This window comes from Eumetopias jubatus, unplaced genomic scaffold (genome assembly GCF_037043125.1).
Source record: "Eumetopias jubatus isolate StellerSeaLion01/CBP00866 unplaced genomic scaffold, mEumJub1_p1.0 scaffold_3, whole genome shotgun sequence".
NCBI classification, from domain to species: domain Eukaryota; kingdom Metazoa; phylum Chordata; class Mammalia; order Carnivora; family Otariidae; genus Eumetopias; species Eumetopias jubatus.
The window spans coordinates 190,948,971-190,967,121 of record NW_028274809.1 but is presented as its reverse complement, the minus strand read 5'-3'; the positions used below and the strand labels follow the sequence as shown (position 1 = coordinate 190,967,121).

Genomic DNA, 18,151 nt, shown 5'->3' with positions numbered 1-18,151 from the left:
AGTGATGGGCAGGTCTTCACCCCAGACACCTGGCCTGGAAGTGAGATGGACAGCCAGACAGAAGGACACTCAGGCATTCATGGTGAACCCTGAATCAAATGGGAATCGGCCAGATAATGCTACAAAAACGCCACTTCCGCGTTAGAAGGGAGCATTATTAGAGAAAAGGGAACAACAGCTCAAATTTCATCTTGCTCCAATACTTACAAGTCATAAAAACGTACTGAACCCAGTTTTAGCACGGTGTGTTTTCATATCACGAGCTTTTCCGTGCAAAATGGAAATCTGGATTCTTACCTACTTGACCACATCGGCTGCATACGATTTTTCACGCTGTCATCTGCCCTGAATGGCCAGTCACTGGCCTCCCGCAGTGTGTGCATGTGTGTACGTGTGCGCGCGCGCTTCAGCACACGGACGCCGAGGCCGAGATGGACGTCCATCTCAGTGGGCACACCCGTGTGTCGGTTCCCCTACCTTCGGGCTCCCTGATCCTCCGCCCCGCCGCGGACTTCCGGAGCACGCTCCTTCCAGAGCTGAAGAGGCTGGTTAGCTCGTCCAGAGGGCTGCCGAGCGCCCTGCAGTTCGGGGGGCTGTAGGGTCCCGGGGAGGAGGGGCTGGCGCTGGCCTTCCGGTGCTCGGCCCTGGCTGCCCTCCCGGGGGAGTAGGGGGCCTTGGAGAAAGAGCTGCACGGGCCCCCCGCGGGCGCCGAGCTGGGCGGCGGGGGCGCTTTGGACACGTCGGGGCTGGCCACCGCCGCTCGGCCGGCGTTCCCCGCGGGCTCCGGGGGGAAGGCGAAGTGTGTGGGCGGCCGGGGGGCCGGGGGGGCCGGGGGGGCCGGAGGGGGCGGCGGCGTAAGGGGGGACCCGCTCGCTGCGGGCGGGCCGGGGGACGCGGGCCTGTCCCCGTCGCCTTTTTGGTTCTTGGCGTGCTGTGGCGACAGGGGGCTCGAGCCTTCGGCCTGCACCGGGTACTTGAGGTTGGTCTCCAGCACGGGCAGCTTCTTCACCTCCAGGGGCGTCAAGGGCGACTCGTCGGACGCTGGGGAGCAAGTGACAGGGGTCGGGGGGAACACCAGGAGCGGCGGACGGTGAGGGAGCAGGTTGGGGAACGGGGCCGGGATGTCGCACGCGTCTTTGCAGGGCCCAGCGGCCGGTCCGCCCCCGTCGCCGTCCTCCCAGGTGACGGGGTTCCGACTGTCGCTCAGCAGAGGGGGCGACGCGGACGCCTCGGGGGGCACGAAGTACTTCATCTCCTCGTACACGGCCTCGGCCTGCTCGGGGCTGCCGGCGCGGCCCGCCATCTCGATGTAGACGGGCTCGGGCTCGGGCTCGGGCGGGGCGCGCGCGGGGGGCGCGGGGACCCCGGGCGCGCGCTGCGGGCCCCCTCGGCGCCGCCCGCCCGCCATGTCCTCTGAGGAGCCGCTGAGCTTGGTGTTGGGGCTGCGCTTGGGCTTGCGAGGGGGAACTTTCTTCATGGCGCTGTAGTCGTCGCTGTGAGGTCGGGGCCGGGTGAGCACTGCAGGGGGACAGGGGCGGAGGGATGGCAGTTGTTAACCAGACCCGCCCCCCCCCCCCCGCGAGCACCCGCCAGCCTCCCTCCACCTTCCAGAGCCCCCCCCGACTGCCAAGGAGGAAACCTATTCAGATCTTGGACCTGGAGGCCGCAGCTACCCGTTGAAGAAGGCGTCATGTGGACAGCAAGGCGCCCGGGATTGCCAGCCACCTGCGAAGGGGGAGGTCCTGGCGAAGCCCTGGGAAGGGCCTTTCAGATCTGCTGCTGGAACCTCCTAGACCTGAACGCTTGGGGCCTGATACAGCTGTGAAGTAAGTGTTGGCTGAACCTATCCTCACGATTTTAGAGACCAGAAAATAAAGACTAGGGCCAGCAAGCCCGTGAGCTAGTTAGTGGCATATGGATGCTTCCTGAAGGAAATGCCTAAGCGCGTTGTAAGGGGTATACAGTGAACAAAACACCAACAAAACACCAACGTGCATGGAGAGATTATTTTCTTAGAAAAGAACTTTATGAAACACGATGCTTGGGGTGAGTTTTACAACATACCTGAATCCTTAAGAGAAACACATATTTAGCAGGGAAATCAAGAGTGCAACATTTCACTAAGAACTTCTAAGGTGGAGCGGTGTCCTGCTGGCTCAGTGGGGAGGGCACGTGACTCTTGATCTCAGGGTGGAGAATTTGAGCCCCACCCTGGGCATAGAGATTACTTAAAACAAAACAAAACAAAGCAAAACAAAAAACAACAAAAAACTTCTAAGGTTGGGGCGCCTGGGTGGCTCAGTTGATTAAGCGTCTGTCTTCGGCTCAGGGTCCTGGGATGGAGTCCCGCATCGGGCTCCCTGGAGCCAGCTTCTCCCTCTCCCTCTGGCCCTCTCCCTGTTTGTGTGCGCTCTCTCTCACTCTCTCTCTCTGTCAAATAAATAAATAAAATCTTAAAAAAACAAAACAAAACAAAATTCTATGGTGGAAACTTCTTAGGTTGAAATGGGAGATATTCAGAAAAACAATGAAAGAGGGAGAAGAACCACTTAAATATGACCCTAAAACATTTATTAAAGGTTAATGTTAAAAAAATTGCCCCCCCAAAATTTCAAGAGACTTCTTTTTCTAATGTGTTTTTACTATATATTGTAATAGCGTTCTTATTAACTATAATTTCTCTGGAAACTGAGATGTTAATTTCAGAAAATTGTGTAAAGTTTTGCTGAAGTAGCAAAACTTCTCGAAAATCTTGAACTGTTTTATTAATTTGGTATTTTACTAATCTGAAGGAATTTGTAATGTAAGCGCAGCTAATTTTGCTGAGTTCCTGAGTTATCTGAGGCAGCCAGGTTTTTCTGTCACTATGCATGTATTACAGCGGTGTCTGTCTCCAGTCGTGGGGCACCAGTGGGGTATCATGGCTAAAAGGAAGGACTTTGGAGTCAGATCTGGATTCAGATCCCAGAGCGACCATCACTCATGCAGTCATTCACTTAGTCGTGCATTCAAGCAGCATTTAACTGAGACACATTCATGAACACAGACAGAATGTTCCGTACCTTCTTCTGCCCTAGCGGGAGGTGTCAGACAATAAAAGCAAGTAAATGAAACAGATGAGTAAATTCTCTCGCGTGTTGGAATGTGATACATTCCATGAGGACCAGGAACACCAAGCCATAATAAGGGGGTCACGGAACTATGTGTATGTGTTTGGGGGGGTCAGGGTGCAAACTATAACTTAAAAGAGGTCTTGGGAACATCTCTCTAAGCTCCAGCATCGTCACACGCAAAATGGCGATATCAGTTATTAACTCAGAGGAATAAAAGGGAGACATACTGTATGGAAAGTGCTCAGCTCCTACTCTGGCACACTGTAAACACGAATCAAATAGGAGATATCCAAGAGAGAAAGGAAAAGAACAAAGCTAATTTTCTAACCCACTGGACATCTTTGTAAGCCAGTATTACACAGGGTTCCCCAAAGTAGCCAACTTCTAAGAGCAGAAAATACCCAAAATGCACAATTCTGTAATTCATAAGCATTATTCCAAAGGCTTTCAGTGTGCTAAAACAGAGCAGCTCATGAGCTTCTAGAAAGTTAATGAACCAAACAAATTTTTAACATTAGTTATTACGGAATTGCTCTGAAGATTTGAATAATTTAAAGGATTTGTGGCAGATTGTATTTTCCAAAACTGGCTTCAACAATATTTTTCAATCCCACACGCTCGTCCAGAACCTTGAAACCGGCAGGGCCTCTGTGACTGCCCCCTGATGAATAAACTATGCCAAAGGGGAAGACACCTGCCTTCTGAGGCTGGCTCATGGGCAGTATAGCTTCTGTCCAACTCCTCCCCTGGGATGCGTCTTGGGGGCCCTGATCTTTTTGCATGAAGTCTGTCTACCCTGGAGCAGCCCTGCTGTGGAGAACCTGCGGAAAGGCCGTAGAGGTGGGAGATGCCAGGTGACCCCATCTGCTCCAGGCCTCAGCTGTCTGGGTTTCCCCGGCCTAGACACCAGAAATATATAGAGAACTGAGTCTTCGATGATTCCAGTGCCAGCCACTGTCTGACCACCGCTGTGGCTCAGCCCAGCCAGCTGCTAGAGCTGTGGGAGAGAGAGGATCATCATCACTGTTCTTTTAAGCCACTGCAGTTTGGGGAGGTTTGTCACACAGCGACAGAGGACTATGCCAAGGTTTGTTACACAGCGACAGAGGACTATGCCGACATTGGTACCAGTGGAGTGCTGCTACAAAGTAACTTGAAAAGTACGGCAGCAGCTTTGGAAGATCGGAGGAGCCTTGAAGACAGTGTGAGCGGAAGCGTGGTGATCCTCAAGAACGCTCTTGGGGAGGCTTCCAGAAAAGTGAGGAAGATGCTGGAAGCTGGAGGAAAGGCGGCCCTTATTAGGCCACCGCAAAAGGGCTATCAACAGTGTCCCGTACAATGACGTGGAAAACAGAAACCATGCTCAAGGAGCTGGAGGATCTAGCGAAGGAAGGCTGCGGGCAGAGTGTGAACGCTGCCTTCTGGATTATTCTAGCTGTCTCTAGTAAAACGTGAGAGTAAAGACATAAGTGAAAGAAAGAGCTAGTAACTATAAAGGAGCCAGGACTTTCTCTCTCTCTCTCTCTCTCTTTTTTTGGAAAATAACATGGCTCCTCACTGATGGCTGTCCAGACAGCAGATAATTCTGAAGTGAAGATGTGACTTCCAGGCAGAGATGAAATCTGGGGCATTTCACTGAAAACCTAGCTAAAGATGAAGTCAAGGTCATGACTTTGAAACCCTTTATCAAGACCTCAGAAAGATCTGAAGCAGTGCCTCATGCATCCTTCCCAAGCAGCACCACCACAGGCCTTCTAAGAACATCAAGAGTATCGCTCCACAGAACTGCCATAGAGAGCCCAGAGTAGAGAAGAGGTTGTCTCAAACAGTTAGTGTCTGTGGCTTTTCACCATTGGAGGGGATTACAAATTGACTCACACGAAACTCACAAAGCTTTTAAAGGAATTGTATCGGTGTGCACCGAGAGGGGCAGAGTCATTACAAAATGGAGAGTTCTGGTGCCTCAAAATTTTATGAGCAGAAAGCAGGCTGAGAGAACTATCAACCCCAAACTAGGTGCCTCGAGTGGATTAGGAGTTATAACTCAAAGGTGAGCCAAGATTGCAGAGCACGGGCCTAAGAGCCATGGAAAATCATTTGCACCAGGATTCAATCCTACTCAAGTCATGAGCAACCTGTGCCTAGGTGTCCTTCGGAACTGCTGAGTGCCTCCCAAGCTCCCCGTCTCCAGTCAAGAGCATCCACACCCATCCTTCCAGGGTCTGCTTACTGCAGGGAGTAGAAGAGCCTGTCTTCAGATAGAATGGGGCATCCTGGAAGAGCTGTCCACCTGAGCAGCCAGGAAGCCCAGGTCTGACCAAGACAACCAGATGGGGACTTTGGGCCTGGGCCTTGTGGGGTGAGGGAAAGAAGGCTTTGGGGAGTTTGGCAGGGGAGTGACTGTATTTCATGTGTGGGATGGGTGTGACTTGTTTTGTCCAGTGGGTGGATTGGAATTGTATTTTCCAAAAATTGGCCACAATAGTGTTGCTTTCATCCTATTAAGAGATGGAGTCTGTTTCTCCTTCTTAAACCTGGATGCACCCTTGGGACCGCCTGACAGATGGGAGGGAGGCGGTGAACATGAGGCTGCCTGACTTCCGAGGCTGCCTGGCTTCCTGTCTCTTGGATCATGTACCTTTGACACACTGCTTCTCTGTGTATGAAGTCCAGCTCCCCTAAAGCTGTCACACCGCATAAACCATGTGGAGAAAGCATCTCGAGATAGAGACGCCCACGTTGTCCCAGTCCTCACATGGCCGAGGCACCAGAGTGCAAGGGACCTGCCTTCAGATGATTCCAACCACCATCTACAGCTTCAAGAAGGACCTTGACTGAGGACCACACAGAGGAGACCATGAAGACTGAATTCGAATCTTTGGGCGTTGAGAACTGGAAAGCTTCGGGCTTCATAAAATACAACTAGAAAACCACAGCTAAGAGTATTAAAGTCTCATTTGATTTTATGGCTGTTTCTCCGCCATGTCCGTGTGCGTGTGTGTTCACACAAATACTAATAGTTCATTGGCAAATATGGATCAGAGGGCTATGAACAATGAACTTATATTAAGAATTTTCTTTAAAAAATAAGTTTTTAAAAGATTTTATTTATTTGTTAGAGAGAGAGAGATAGAGAGCGCAAGCAGGGGGAACGGCAGGCAGAGGGAGAAGCAGGCTCCCCACTGAGCAGGGAGCCCGATGCGGGACTCAATCCCAGGACTCTGGGATCATGACCTGAGCTGAAGGCAGACACTTAATGACCGAGCCACTCAGGTGTCCAAAAAAAGAATTTTCTTAACAATGTTTTGAGTCCAAAGATTTATGGGCAAAACATCTGCGACTCCATCAAGATGGCATCAGGTAGACATTTCACGGTCACAGGACACCTTCCAGGCAAGGCCTGGTGTCGTAACAGTAGCTTAAGGGCTAAACCCCACATTCTCAGACTTGACTCTTATCTGAGCTACCGTGCAACGATCTGGGGACTTACATCATGTTGAGGTTCTCTTAGGAGATAAAAATGTTCTTGTACAGAATACCTGCCCTTTGAAGTTTTGCTAAGGTATGTCAAATGGCTTTTAGGTAACCATTTTGAGTAGGACACAAGTTTTTTGGCCCTATTCTCACTGAAAACCAAGTACCTACACATTTAGTCTATGAGAAGGAATGAACAAGAAGCTTGTTCATCAAGAAAACAGTTCTATCTGTGTGTGTGTGTACATATCCATTGTATTCCAATCCTTCCAGTGTGATTTTGCCTAGTTTCAGAGCAAACTTAACGCTTATAAGCACAGGACGTCGGACATAAAGGATGCTCAAATGAATGCTGGCTAGCTGGCCGGTGGACCAGCTACATACACGAGTGAATGTAGTATCGATGTACAACCAGCTACAAATGGGAAAAAAAAAAAGGGCTTCCACTGAGCTGTGACATATTGTGACCTTACAGCATTTTTTTCTGGTGGGAGGAGTCCATAACATTTGCTGTTACCCTATCTATACCCACTGGACTTCACCCCACCCACATGAGTAATGTCACTGAGATGTTCTTCTTGACCCCTCCTCAGGTTCCAACAAGGGTCAGCCCCCCTGCCCTGTGTTCCACACCATCTGCTCTCTTTGCTGTTACTCTGCTTATCTTATAATTTGTTTGCCCATTTATCTCCCCCACTGGTCTCTGTGGCCCTCTGGGAGGAGCCAGCCTCATGGAGTACACTTAATTACTATGTGTTGAATGGAGTCACGTGTCGTGAGTTGTGAAACATCTACAGAACAGTACTATTCTTCTATATCCAGTAACATATTCTCAGGATGGTGTTCATGGAATACCTAATTTCTGTCAAATTTCAGCTAATAGAAAAATATAATCAAGGGCTTCTATGAGAAATACACTGACAGGCCAAATCCAGCAAATCTCAAGGGTACGTTTTGAACCTGGCCAAATTGCGCTCATTTTGATTTACTGATAAGAATCAAATTCTACTTTAATGGAAGAAGTACAAAGAAATATATTTATAGAACATGCATTTGTTCAATAAGTATTTATTGAGTGCCTACTATGTGCCAAGGGCTATTCTAAAGATAAAAACCAGACCATGAAGAAAGAAAAGAAACGGAATGTTATTTCCAAATTAAGCCACAGAGAGGAACTATTCTTGTATCTATGTATATAAATGGTCTTATTGAGAATGGAGTTATACAGCAATTTATTTTTAAAAATTATGGATTCCACAAGGTATTATTTCTAAGGAATGGGCTGCTGGAGTCTGAAGGGGTGGTGGGTGTGGGGATTACATGACAGGAGAGTAAAGGGGGCAGGCAAGGGCTGCTAGAACAAAATCTGTCTCTCACAATCTCCCCATCCAGTTACCCCATGTCTGGGAGCAAGTCTGCACCATGGGCTTAGAGAATCAAGTCTCCAGAGGGGTGCACAAGCTAGGAGCTGGGGAACCTCCTAGCAAGGAGAAGGAGAAGCCCTGTTCTTCCTGCCCCTAGTCACTGTTGGCAAAGACCAACCCCAGACTTTTGGAAAATAGCACAGGTGACCCTTGAACAATGCAAAGGTTAGGGGTGCCCACCCCTCTTGCAGTTGAAAATCTGCCCATAACTTTTGATGCTCCCCAAACTCTACTACCAATAGCCTGCTGTTGCAGAAGCCTTACTGATAACACCAACAGTCCATGAACACGTGTTTTGCGTAGGTATTATATACTGTATCTTTACAATAAAGTAAGCTAGAGAAAAGAAAACCTTATTCAGAAAATCAAAGGAAAGAGAAACTATGTTTACAGTATTGTACTGTATTGAGAAACAATCCATGTATAAGTGGACCCACACAGTTCCAGCCTGTGTTGCTCAAGGGTCGACTCTATTCTCAAAGAGTTGGCCCTAGCTTGCTAATAGTTTGCACAAAAGTGTCAACATTTACTGGCTCATAAAATTGCCTCATGCTTTTCAAGCACGAAGGCGGTGAAAAAAAATGAGCTCTCTCCACTGCCCGTCTTTATTATGGCCGAGTTTGCTGGATGAAAATCTATGGGAAAGGGATGGGCACAAGGCTTAATGTGACCTAATCATTGATTTCTCTAAGATTCTTGGCTCTCCTTCTCTAATCAAACCTCCCTTCACTACATTACCTTCGGAGATGCATCAGCAGCTTTCCACATAAAAGAAGAAAATCTGAACTTGATTTTTTAAGAAGCTATAAGGAATGGCTCAGGTTAGAAACCGACTGGGTTGTTTGTGGTCCTTGTTCTTAGGAAACCAAGGCTGACAGAGCATTTTAAATAGCAATCCGAGCTTCCTCCTATCTTCTGCAGAAGGAGGACAGTTTTGTGACATACTATGGGGTGCAAAAAACTCAGCATTGTCCTCGGGGTACAAGTGTGTAGAATCAATGCTGTCTGACAGAATTTTCTGCGATGTTTGGAGATTCCACACCCCTGCAGTGTCACTAATGACTGAGGAACTGAGTTCTAAATTTCACTTAATTTGAAGTTCAATGTCAATAGCCAGACATGGCTAGTGGCTTCCGTCCTGGACACCTCAGCTCCTGTCACAAAGGCATAAACGGGGCCAGAGCCCCTGTGCAGAGTGGGTTTATCTCAGGAGGGTGTCGCCACCTTGCAGTTATGGATTGGAAATCCTGGTGACCAGACCCCCACTGGCCCCTGACTCCTGATGCTATATGTGCTGCAAGAGCAGTGGGCACACCTGCTTGATCGGATCAGCAGCTTCGATGGAGGAATTCATCTCCAGCGGCAGGAGATGTGGTGGTGGGCGCAGAGTCCATGTGAGGAATCTTGTAAGAAAGGACACGTTATGTAGACAGCCATCAAAGCACCACCTTCAGGGCTGGCCTCCAAAATCTGAGTTCATGGGGTGCGATCAGTGGGGGAGACCCTGACAAGCACCTCGGCTGCATGCCTGCTGAAATTAGGTTCCGAGAACTTAAGTTTTTCCTGTAAGTCTTGGAACTCTAATGGTATCACATCATGTATTTTAAACAGCGAGACTGAAGAGCCTGGTGACTCCTCACAGGAGTGGCAATTCCTTGTCATCTGCTTATATATATATATATATAGTTTCTCTCCTATGGCTCTCCAGTCACTTTTTCTTAATGGACGTGTTTTGACATCATCCCCAATACTTTCTCTCCCTTCCCGATGACGTGACTAGTTGGCACCACCTGACGACTCCAGAATCTCAAGTCCAGGGCAGATGGTTTTGGAACGGGCACATACAGGAGTTTTTAGGTGCTACGGACTATTCTGGGGCCGACTTCCTCAAATCTATAGAGCCCGTGTGCAGCATTCAAATCAGGACAGGGAACCACCTTCCATAGGCTGCAATGTTCAATCTTGTTTCCTGTTTTTCCAGCTTCTGATGCTATCCTGGGTCTATTCCACATGCTCCGCATCTCATCAGGGTTAGTCTGTTGGATGCCATTCTTCTTCTTCCAATAAGGCAAAGGGAGCTTCCTTCAGCACACTTTTTTGAGCTCTATACCATAAATCCTGGGCAGAGGTCCCAAAGTAGGGCTGGAAATGGGATGTATCCCCTTGCCCCGGGAGTGTGTTTATGATCTGTTCTACAGCCTCTTGTGGTCGGTGTGGTGCATCGGAGGAGGTCCCCATCTCCGCAGACCCTGCTCTAACACTGGGTCTACGCTCACATCTATGGCCACCGAAGCCTGTCCTCCCGAGAATTCCCTAACCCCATTTTCACCTTTCGCGGCTGTTTTTGCTGCCATGATGCCAGGAACACACTTGCACCCCTCTCCCCAAACTCAGGAATTTCTCCTACATTTCCTACATCTCCGTATTATCAAGACGTAACTCAAACATTACAATAGTAATGGCCTTTTTTTTTTTTTAAATAAATATTCTCTTAAAAATCCATTCTTTTTTTTGGTGACCAATAAAAAACATCTTTGCAGGTAGCTGGGGCCTTCTCATTGCTCGTGGCCCCTGAGCCATGGGCTTTCCACCAACCCCCGTGGTATCACACATCTTCTCCCACAGATGAGCGTGTGGCTTTGCCGTGCTTTTGTATTCCTGGCTCATTTGCTTATGGAAGGAATTGTGATCTGTCCCATGTTCGGGTAGAACTTTCTAGTGGAACCTACACGCCATTCCATGTAGAGTTTCACCCCCTGCCCTGCACTACCACCTCTCACCCTGTGTACGTTTCTCTGCAGCCATGATCTGCTAAAATACTTCATGTATTGACTTGTGTACCGTGTTGAGCATCTGTTTTCCCACACGAGAATGGAGACCCCACAAGGAAAGATGATCCCATTTGTTTTATTTATGATATATCCCCTAGGGCCCACGATGGGGCCTACCTGTGGGTAGGTGATACATAACCCCGGAATCGGTACCTGCTCTGCCAAGGCGTCCTGCCTCTATTGTTCACTCTTTGAAAAATGAATAATTCAGTGATAATGGTCACATGTACTAGTCGATGAGAGATGTCATGGAGAGAAGACTCTGTTTTCCCGCTTTTCTGCCTAAATATTTCTAGGCCGCCAATGCAGAAACTTCCCTCAGCTAGACCCCAAAGTTCTGCTGAACGGATTTTGTTGTGGTGTGAGTCTCCTCTGCCTGAATATTGCACTTTCCCCATGATAAAGCAGGCTTGGTTTTTAATCAGACGGTGACAATAGGGATGCCCGATGAATTTTTTTAGGCTTTGACCAGTGAACACTTCCCTGGCCAAGGACGGACACTCTGATGTGCTCTGGTCAGAGGCCCTCGCCTGCACTGATGATGCGGACGGTGGGGACGGGCGGTAAGGAAATGTCATACAACGTGCTTTTCCCTAACACCCTCAGAGAACTGAATACATAGGATTTATATTTAATGGTGAAAGAGCTGCTGGTAAGCCAACAACTGGACCTATTTCTATTAAAAATAGATTAGGGCAACGATACTGCTGGGGTCATTCAGACACGGGGAGGCAGAGCATCGGGGCCCCGACCAGGCGCCCCCCCCTTCCCTCTGCTGACCTTCACTGGCAGACTCCCTGGCCACTGCCCACAGGCAGGCGCTCACGGCCTCATAGGATGCGCTCAGCCGCGTGGTGGGGTCCCTCTTTGGCTTGGGCGGAGGCTGTTTCCGTGGTGAGGGGAGGCCACTGCTGTCATCCAGGCTGGACACCGAGTGCAGAGAAGGAGACCGGGTGGATGGGCCAGCCAGAGACTGGATCAGGCCATCCACCGCCATGGGGACCGGGACGGAGCTGTAGTGGAAATGCCTGGGTCCACACTTGTCTTCGACTCTTGGGGGAACAAAACACAAACAGCACCCCACCAGAGGGGCCCAGATGCATTATTCAGACGGTCACAATGAACCCGCTCAAGCAGACATAATCACGGCTTTTTGGTAAAGAGCCTTCCCCGCCGCAGCTGGAGGATGCGTGTGTAGCGCTCTGGAAACGGGCGCATCCAGAGAGCGCTGCCCGTCCTTCCGGCCCCTGCTCTCTGATAAATGAGCACGATGGAGATTCATCATGGTGACTTTTTAAGAATCTCACACAAACGCAGCACTGCTTAAGGAGTGCCACATTTTCTATCAGGCATTCACTGAATGAATTTTTCACACTCTGATTATTAAGCAAATCAAGAAACCAGAATTTCAATCTGAATGATAATTTCTGGGAAATCCATCTTAATACAGAGTTACTCATGCATCAAATGCTGGGAGTTCATCACCATCTCCCATTGCCAAAGAGTATGTACTTGACTTAAAACTATCAAAGATTTACACCTCTCTCTCTCTCCTCTTTTCTCCTTGCAATTTAAACCCCACGAGCAATATTTAATGATCTGCAGAATTATTATTTTTGTTCTCTTACCCCATCTGGTTGTGCAATGCCAAGCAAACTGCTGGTATTCAACAAATACAGAGAAAAAGACTTCTTCACTTAATTTTATATCAGGCAAACGAATACATAATCAAATTGGGAAATTGGGGTGGCTGTTTAGTTCCAGCAGCGAAAATAATAAATACTATTCTGGAAGTCAGATAAAATTAATAGTTATCTGGTTAAAAAAAAATCCCTTCTGGCTTCACATGTCAATGTAATCATGTACTAGTGAGATGCCAATGCGTTCATTTCACAAGGAGTCTCCGAGCATTTGTTTGTGTAATTATATCTTTGTGTGGCGGAGCCCCAGCCGGGCTGGGATCTACCACGAGGCAGAGCCAGACACCCATGTAGAAAATGAACTAGCCAGAGATGAAAGCAGGGCGCTCAGTGAATAATTTGTTTTCCCTGTAATGTTTAATTACAGTTTTTCGTACAAAGGGAATTTCTTCAGTATTTAATCACGGAGAGATAGTTGAAGCTAATTAGCGAGAGACACATCACCATTTCATCTTTAATAAAAAATCATTGGACACCGGCAGTTGAGGCAAAGGGGAGTCATTTTCAGTGAGAAACGACCAGCTAACGCCAAGTTCCTATGGAAAAACAAACACCTGCCTGACGTCGAGTGAGGACCCAGGTCCCTGCCCTCCCGGGTGGGGTGCTGAGGATCAGGGGTATCCCCATGCTTCACAGAGAGGCAAGACTGATAAGATGGAGAAGCACCAGGTCACCTCCGCATTTCTATCCCAAGCTCAGCATTCAAAGCGAACTTTAAAAAGAAATGCGTTTCCCCAAAACTTTCCCTATTGGCGAAGAAACAGTGAGAAATTACTAAGGGAAATAGTATACGTACAAAACATCGATTTCACCCCTTCTCTGTTTTCAGAGTGGCTTCTCCATTGTTTGGGTCAGACTTCCAGAAGTTTCTATGAGTCACCCTCATATACATAATACTTGTATAAAGATGTCAAGAACCCAGGTGTATGTTTTTGCTAAGAAAGAAACATGAGCTGCCTTAAAACTCTGGCCTTGAGACGGTAAGCGATGCAGCACGTAGGGGAAGCAACAACGTTTCATATGGAGAAACTAACACAGAGCATGTATTGCGTGAAAAGAAAGCACAAGAAGGGACCCTTTTAGATTGCTCGGAGGTTTCAAGTAGCAAGCCATGCGCACATCCATGCTCGTTCCCGTAGCCACTGTCAGATTTGAGTGAACCCTGCATTAAGTGCTATCGGGATTTTCTTGACTCCATTGGATCAATGACAAAGGTAATTAAAGTTGCATACTATCTGCCTTTACCTTTTGGTTCCCTCCTCTGGCTTGTGTCTGGCCTCCACCTTCTCCTTATGGTAAGTAGCATTCATTTCGTTCCGCAGCCGGTCATTTTCACGGGCAATGTCAGAAGCGTTCTGAATGACCAGGGCATCGTAGGTCTTCAGTCCCATGTCCTCTGTAATCTGCAGGAAGCTGTTGATGGATGTGACCTCTTGCTGTCTGATGCTCCTTTTCTGAATCAAGTGCTGGCGTGCTAGAAATCCTCTTACAACTTTCATAAAAGAACACAATCATGGGTCAGTGAGAGGAGCGGAAGCGAAACCCCAGACACACAAACAGGTCACAACACACTGATGTCTCAGCAGCCATAACATAAGACGCATTTAACTCAGAATAAGAATTTACAAAACCTTCTAATCTTGTATCCGAAAAGGTATCTAAATTCAGCAATGGTAACACCGAAGAGGCAAAATCCGTAACCTAAGAAATGAGACATCCACACTTCTTTTTGTAACACAGCTGGACGAGACGGACTGGATGAAAATCAGTAGGGAGGAACCAGGTCTCAATCCCAGAGAATTCTGCAGTGTAGCTCCAACTGGACCATTTTAGGATGCACTGCTCCTCTCTCATTATATCCAAGTAGAACAGAAATGGCTGAGGCTTGTGGAAGTTGTCTTCAAAAACATGCACATCTTGTTAATAAGACTATGATTTAACTCCTAAAAAAACGAACAGTGCATTTAAGACTCTGGAAAGAGATTGTGTGTGAATTTAGGACATCCTTCCTGCTCTCCAGGGAAGTGGCGCTAGCTAGAAAAATGTGTAAGAATTGGGAGAACTACATGAGTGAACATGCTTTGAAATCGCTAATATGTCAGTAACAAATGGTAAGACTTGAAAACAGAAATAATAATGCCCACCATTTAAAGGCATTTCCATGTGTCAGGCACTCTATCCCTTCATGCCAACACTCAATGATAATTCATAAACCATTATCTCCATTTTGCACCTGGAGAAAGAGAAGCTTAGTAAAGCTAAGAAAATTCCTTCAGGTAAACACAACCAATGAATGGTAGAGCCAGGTTTCAAATTTCCATGCCTATGCAGCCAAACTGATTCCCTTACCCCAGGCCACCCAGATGCTACCTTAGCTCTCCAGAGAGCAGGTCACCAATGGAGAAGTCGCAGGGAAGCATATTTGCGATCAACGTGAAGAAGAACTTTCTAACAATGAGCACGGGGTGTAAACGGATCAGGCCGGCTCCTGAGAGAGGGAGTCAGCATGTCCGAGAGGGTCAATAGCCCCTTGTGGATACTGTGAACAGGTGTAAATTCCCAGGTGGGCCTTTTGACCCTAGGACGCTGCCCCTTCCAATTCCAAGCTTCTAAGGTTAGAAGGAATTGCTGGAATTCTAAGAAGATCTATAATTTCAGGGAAAAACCCATGTGTGTAGCAAAGACACTTTGTTTTTGTTTATAGTGTGTGCGTGGGGGGGAAGGTCTGTAAAGCATTAAGTGCTTTAAAATACTCCCTGGGCTATAGAAGAAAAAATGTGCGGCTTATCTAGGATATTCATTTTGATGCCTTTACTTGATTAGAAGGTGGAAAGCTGAACACAACTTTCCACAATTATGGCTCCAGAGGCAAATAATATGCAGACATCTAAAATGCTTAAGGCTTTTTTTTTTTTTTTTTTCCAAATGGCAATACTAAATGTTTAGTTACTTTGGAATGCAGTTGTATTAAGTTCACTATAAAACAGTCATGCTGAACTAATCTAAAGGGGAAAAAAAACTGAAGAGTGAAAGGTACAATCAGACTTCCAGGAATATAAAGTACAGCATAAAAGGCAGAAGTGTTAACCAGGAGGTGGGCAACTGAGACAGAAACAGAAAGCTCAAATTGGCCTGTCTGCTCGCTTGTTCCTATTACATTAAAAAAAAAAAAAATTGAGACATTGACTTTTGGAAGGGTGAAGGTGAGGGTACAGTCAAGATGTTTAATCTTTTGGAATAAAGGGAAGATTAATGTGGCCATGGGAGACTTCTTGTGACCCCATCAGAGCAGAGCTATTCACCGCATGTCCATTCACTGGGGCCTGCTGTCCCGCATCTGGGGACTCCGTCTTCTCACACTTCACACTTTAAACCTCCCTTAAAAATGATATACCGGCTGCTAAAACTGGTTTTCCTTAATAAGAGGCAACTAGTAAAAATAAATTTGCCATAATCAATAACCGATACTTGTTCTCTTTCAGACAAGTTAAAAGTTGGCTTTCCTGACATTTCCAGCATTGAGATTTTAGACAGTTTTCATCCAGGACAAAATGAACATGTAGGGTCGGGTAGAAAATTCCCTTAGGAGTCACTGACTGTTAAAATGCTTAAAGTTACAGCTTTCTCCCCCCCCACCCACAACATGTACGAAAGAAAAATGAGAACCCTTGAAAAATGGGGAAATAACTCCAGATTATATACATGTTGAGTAAATTTCACACAGGCAAAAAGTACTGAAGGGACTGTTCAAGAGATGTAAAAATAAAAATCAATAATTAATGCTTTGCATTTAAGAGCCTGTAATTTTAAAGAACTTTTATATCCGTTATTTCATTTATGCAATCTGAAATTATGGTTTTTATTGTGATGCCATTTTTTTGAGACCTGTCTCAATTTTTATCTTTAAACATGAAGGAATACCTAGAGCTCTGCTTGTTTCTTCCCTTTCAGGTCAGTAGGGTCAGCTTAATCTTTGTCATTAAATACAGGAGACGTTTCTAGTGAGCATCCCTGAATGAAGAAGGGGTACACGTTCTTTTCATTGTATTGAAGGAAAATTTCCAAGGGAATTTGAGATCCCATTCTATGTGTGGATACCATGATGGTAAATGGGATTCTCCATTGGCTCCCATAGCTCAAGGGTGAGGGCACTGGTCTTGGCAATAGGGTCCCCCATCCCAGGTCCAGCGGAGGCTGCAAGTGCAGATACTGAATCTGGAGGTGGTGGGGGCCCGAGACTCTGCATTTCTAACTGGCTCCCAGGTGATGCTGATGCTGCAGGTGCTCACAGGGCACAGCAATTGGTGGGGCTGAGCCCACGGATAAGAATTGAAAAGGCAGTGGTGCAAACTGACCTGGGACCCCAGCCTCTCACTATGTGGATGAAGGATGAAGTTAAGGAGACCAGACTGTCATAACCCAGAGAGGAGCAAAAGGTGCCTAGAGTTGGGGTGGACTGCCTCCATCACCCGAGCCTCCCCACGCCACTGCTGACCTCCAGGCTGGTGAAAGTGGCTTCAGGAGCCCACGCGGAGAACCAGCCATGTGACTGTGGAGTCTGGAGGACATGGTGGAACATGCCAGGGTCCCACACTGTGTTTCTCGGGCACTAGACACCTGCTTGGAATCACTGAAAGGGGCTTATTTGAGAGCACCAAGGCCAGCTTGCCTGTGGGGGTCCCAGAGGCTATTACAAGTACTGTCCCAAGGAGAGGTCAGGCCACCTCTCAGGTGCGCCAGTGCCAAGGACCCTGCTGATGTGCTCCCGCGTAGCCAAGAGCCTTTGAACACCTGCAGCCCTGTCAGAGAAGCCCAATGCCAGACTACGCAGGTGCCAGTCAGACAGAAGGGCTGCCCCGGCCCTTCTTCTTCCCTCTCTGTCGCCAGTCCTAGGGGTCTGCACACACCTGTGTGGACAGGGTGAGAGCCATGCCCAGGCCCCACCCGCGGGGTCTGCGGTGGCCAAGAGGGATGGTTTAACTTGGAAGGTAATTCTGAGTTCTGAGCATTTCTTGGACTGGACCTATAAAATTCTGATGGAGACAGTTTGAGGGACCAGCATGTAGCAGGGCTTTTTATCATCAGAAAACAATGGGACCCCCTTGGATATTTTATGCAGGGGCTTCACAGACAGAGGCTTGAACAGAATAAAACTGATTTCTGCATTCCACGAGCTGCGCTTGTATTTAACATTTCCGGAGATATCGGAGAGCTAAGCTCATTACAACAGGTTCCCCCAAAACTAGCCTTTGTAATATCTCCTTCTTTTACCTTCCTTTAAATATCGTATTTATGATATATGATATAATCAAATCACTAAGCAAATTAAAAATTAATGTTATTAAGTGTATATATATATATATTTTATGGGAGGCATAGTTACAATTTTTTTAAATGTACCCATTTTCAGTGGTCACTTGGGTTTTTATAGGGAAAAAGTTCTACACGAAATCTCTCCCAATGCTAAAATAGCTGTCTGCTATCAGAGATAATACTCCAATATCATTGTCACTTCATAAAGGAAAGGTGAGAGTCAAGGATTTTCCCAAGGCACATGTAGGATTACATAAAATCCCAGCGTCCCACTGATGCTGACCGAAATGGCCTAT

At 47.2% G+C, this 18,151-nt stretch overlaps 1 protein-coding gene across 1 annotated transcript in view; it reads right to left on the bottom strand.

The window, feature by feature from the left end:
- The window catches only part of MYO16 (myosin XVI), a 441,479-nt gene that overhangs the window by 60,699 nt on the left and 362,629 nt on the right, over window positions 1-18,151 (bottom strand). Inside the window, exons 29-31 of the mRNA XM_028087376.2 lie at window positions 13,788-14,034; window positions 11,623-11,894; window positions 478-1,518 (exon numbers count right to left, since the gene is read on the bottom strand). Coding sequence (XP_027943177.2) covers window positions 478-1,518; window positions 11,623-11,894; window positions 13,788-14,034 — 1,560 coding nt within the window. The remainder of the gene's footprint in view (window positions 1-477; window positions 1,519-11,622; window positions 11,895-13,787; window positions 14,035-18,151) is intronic.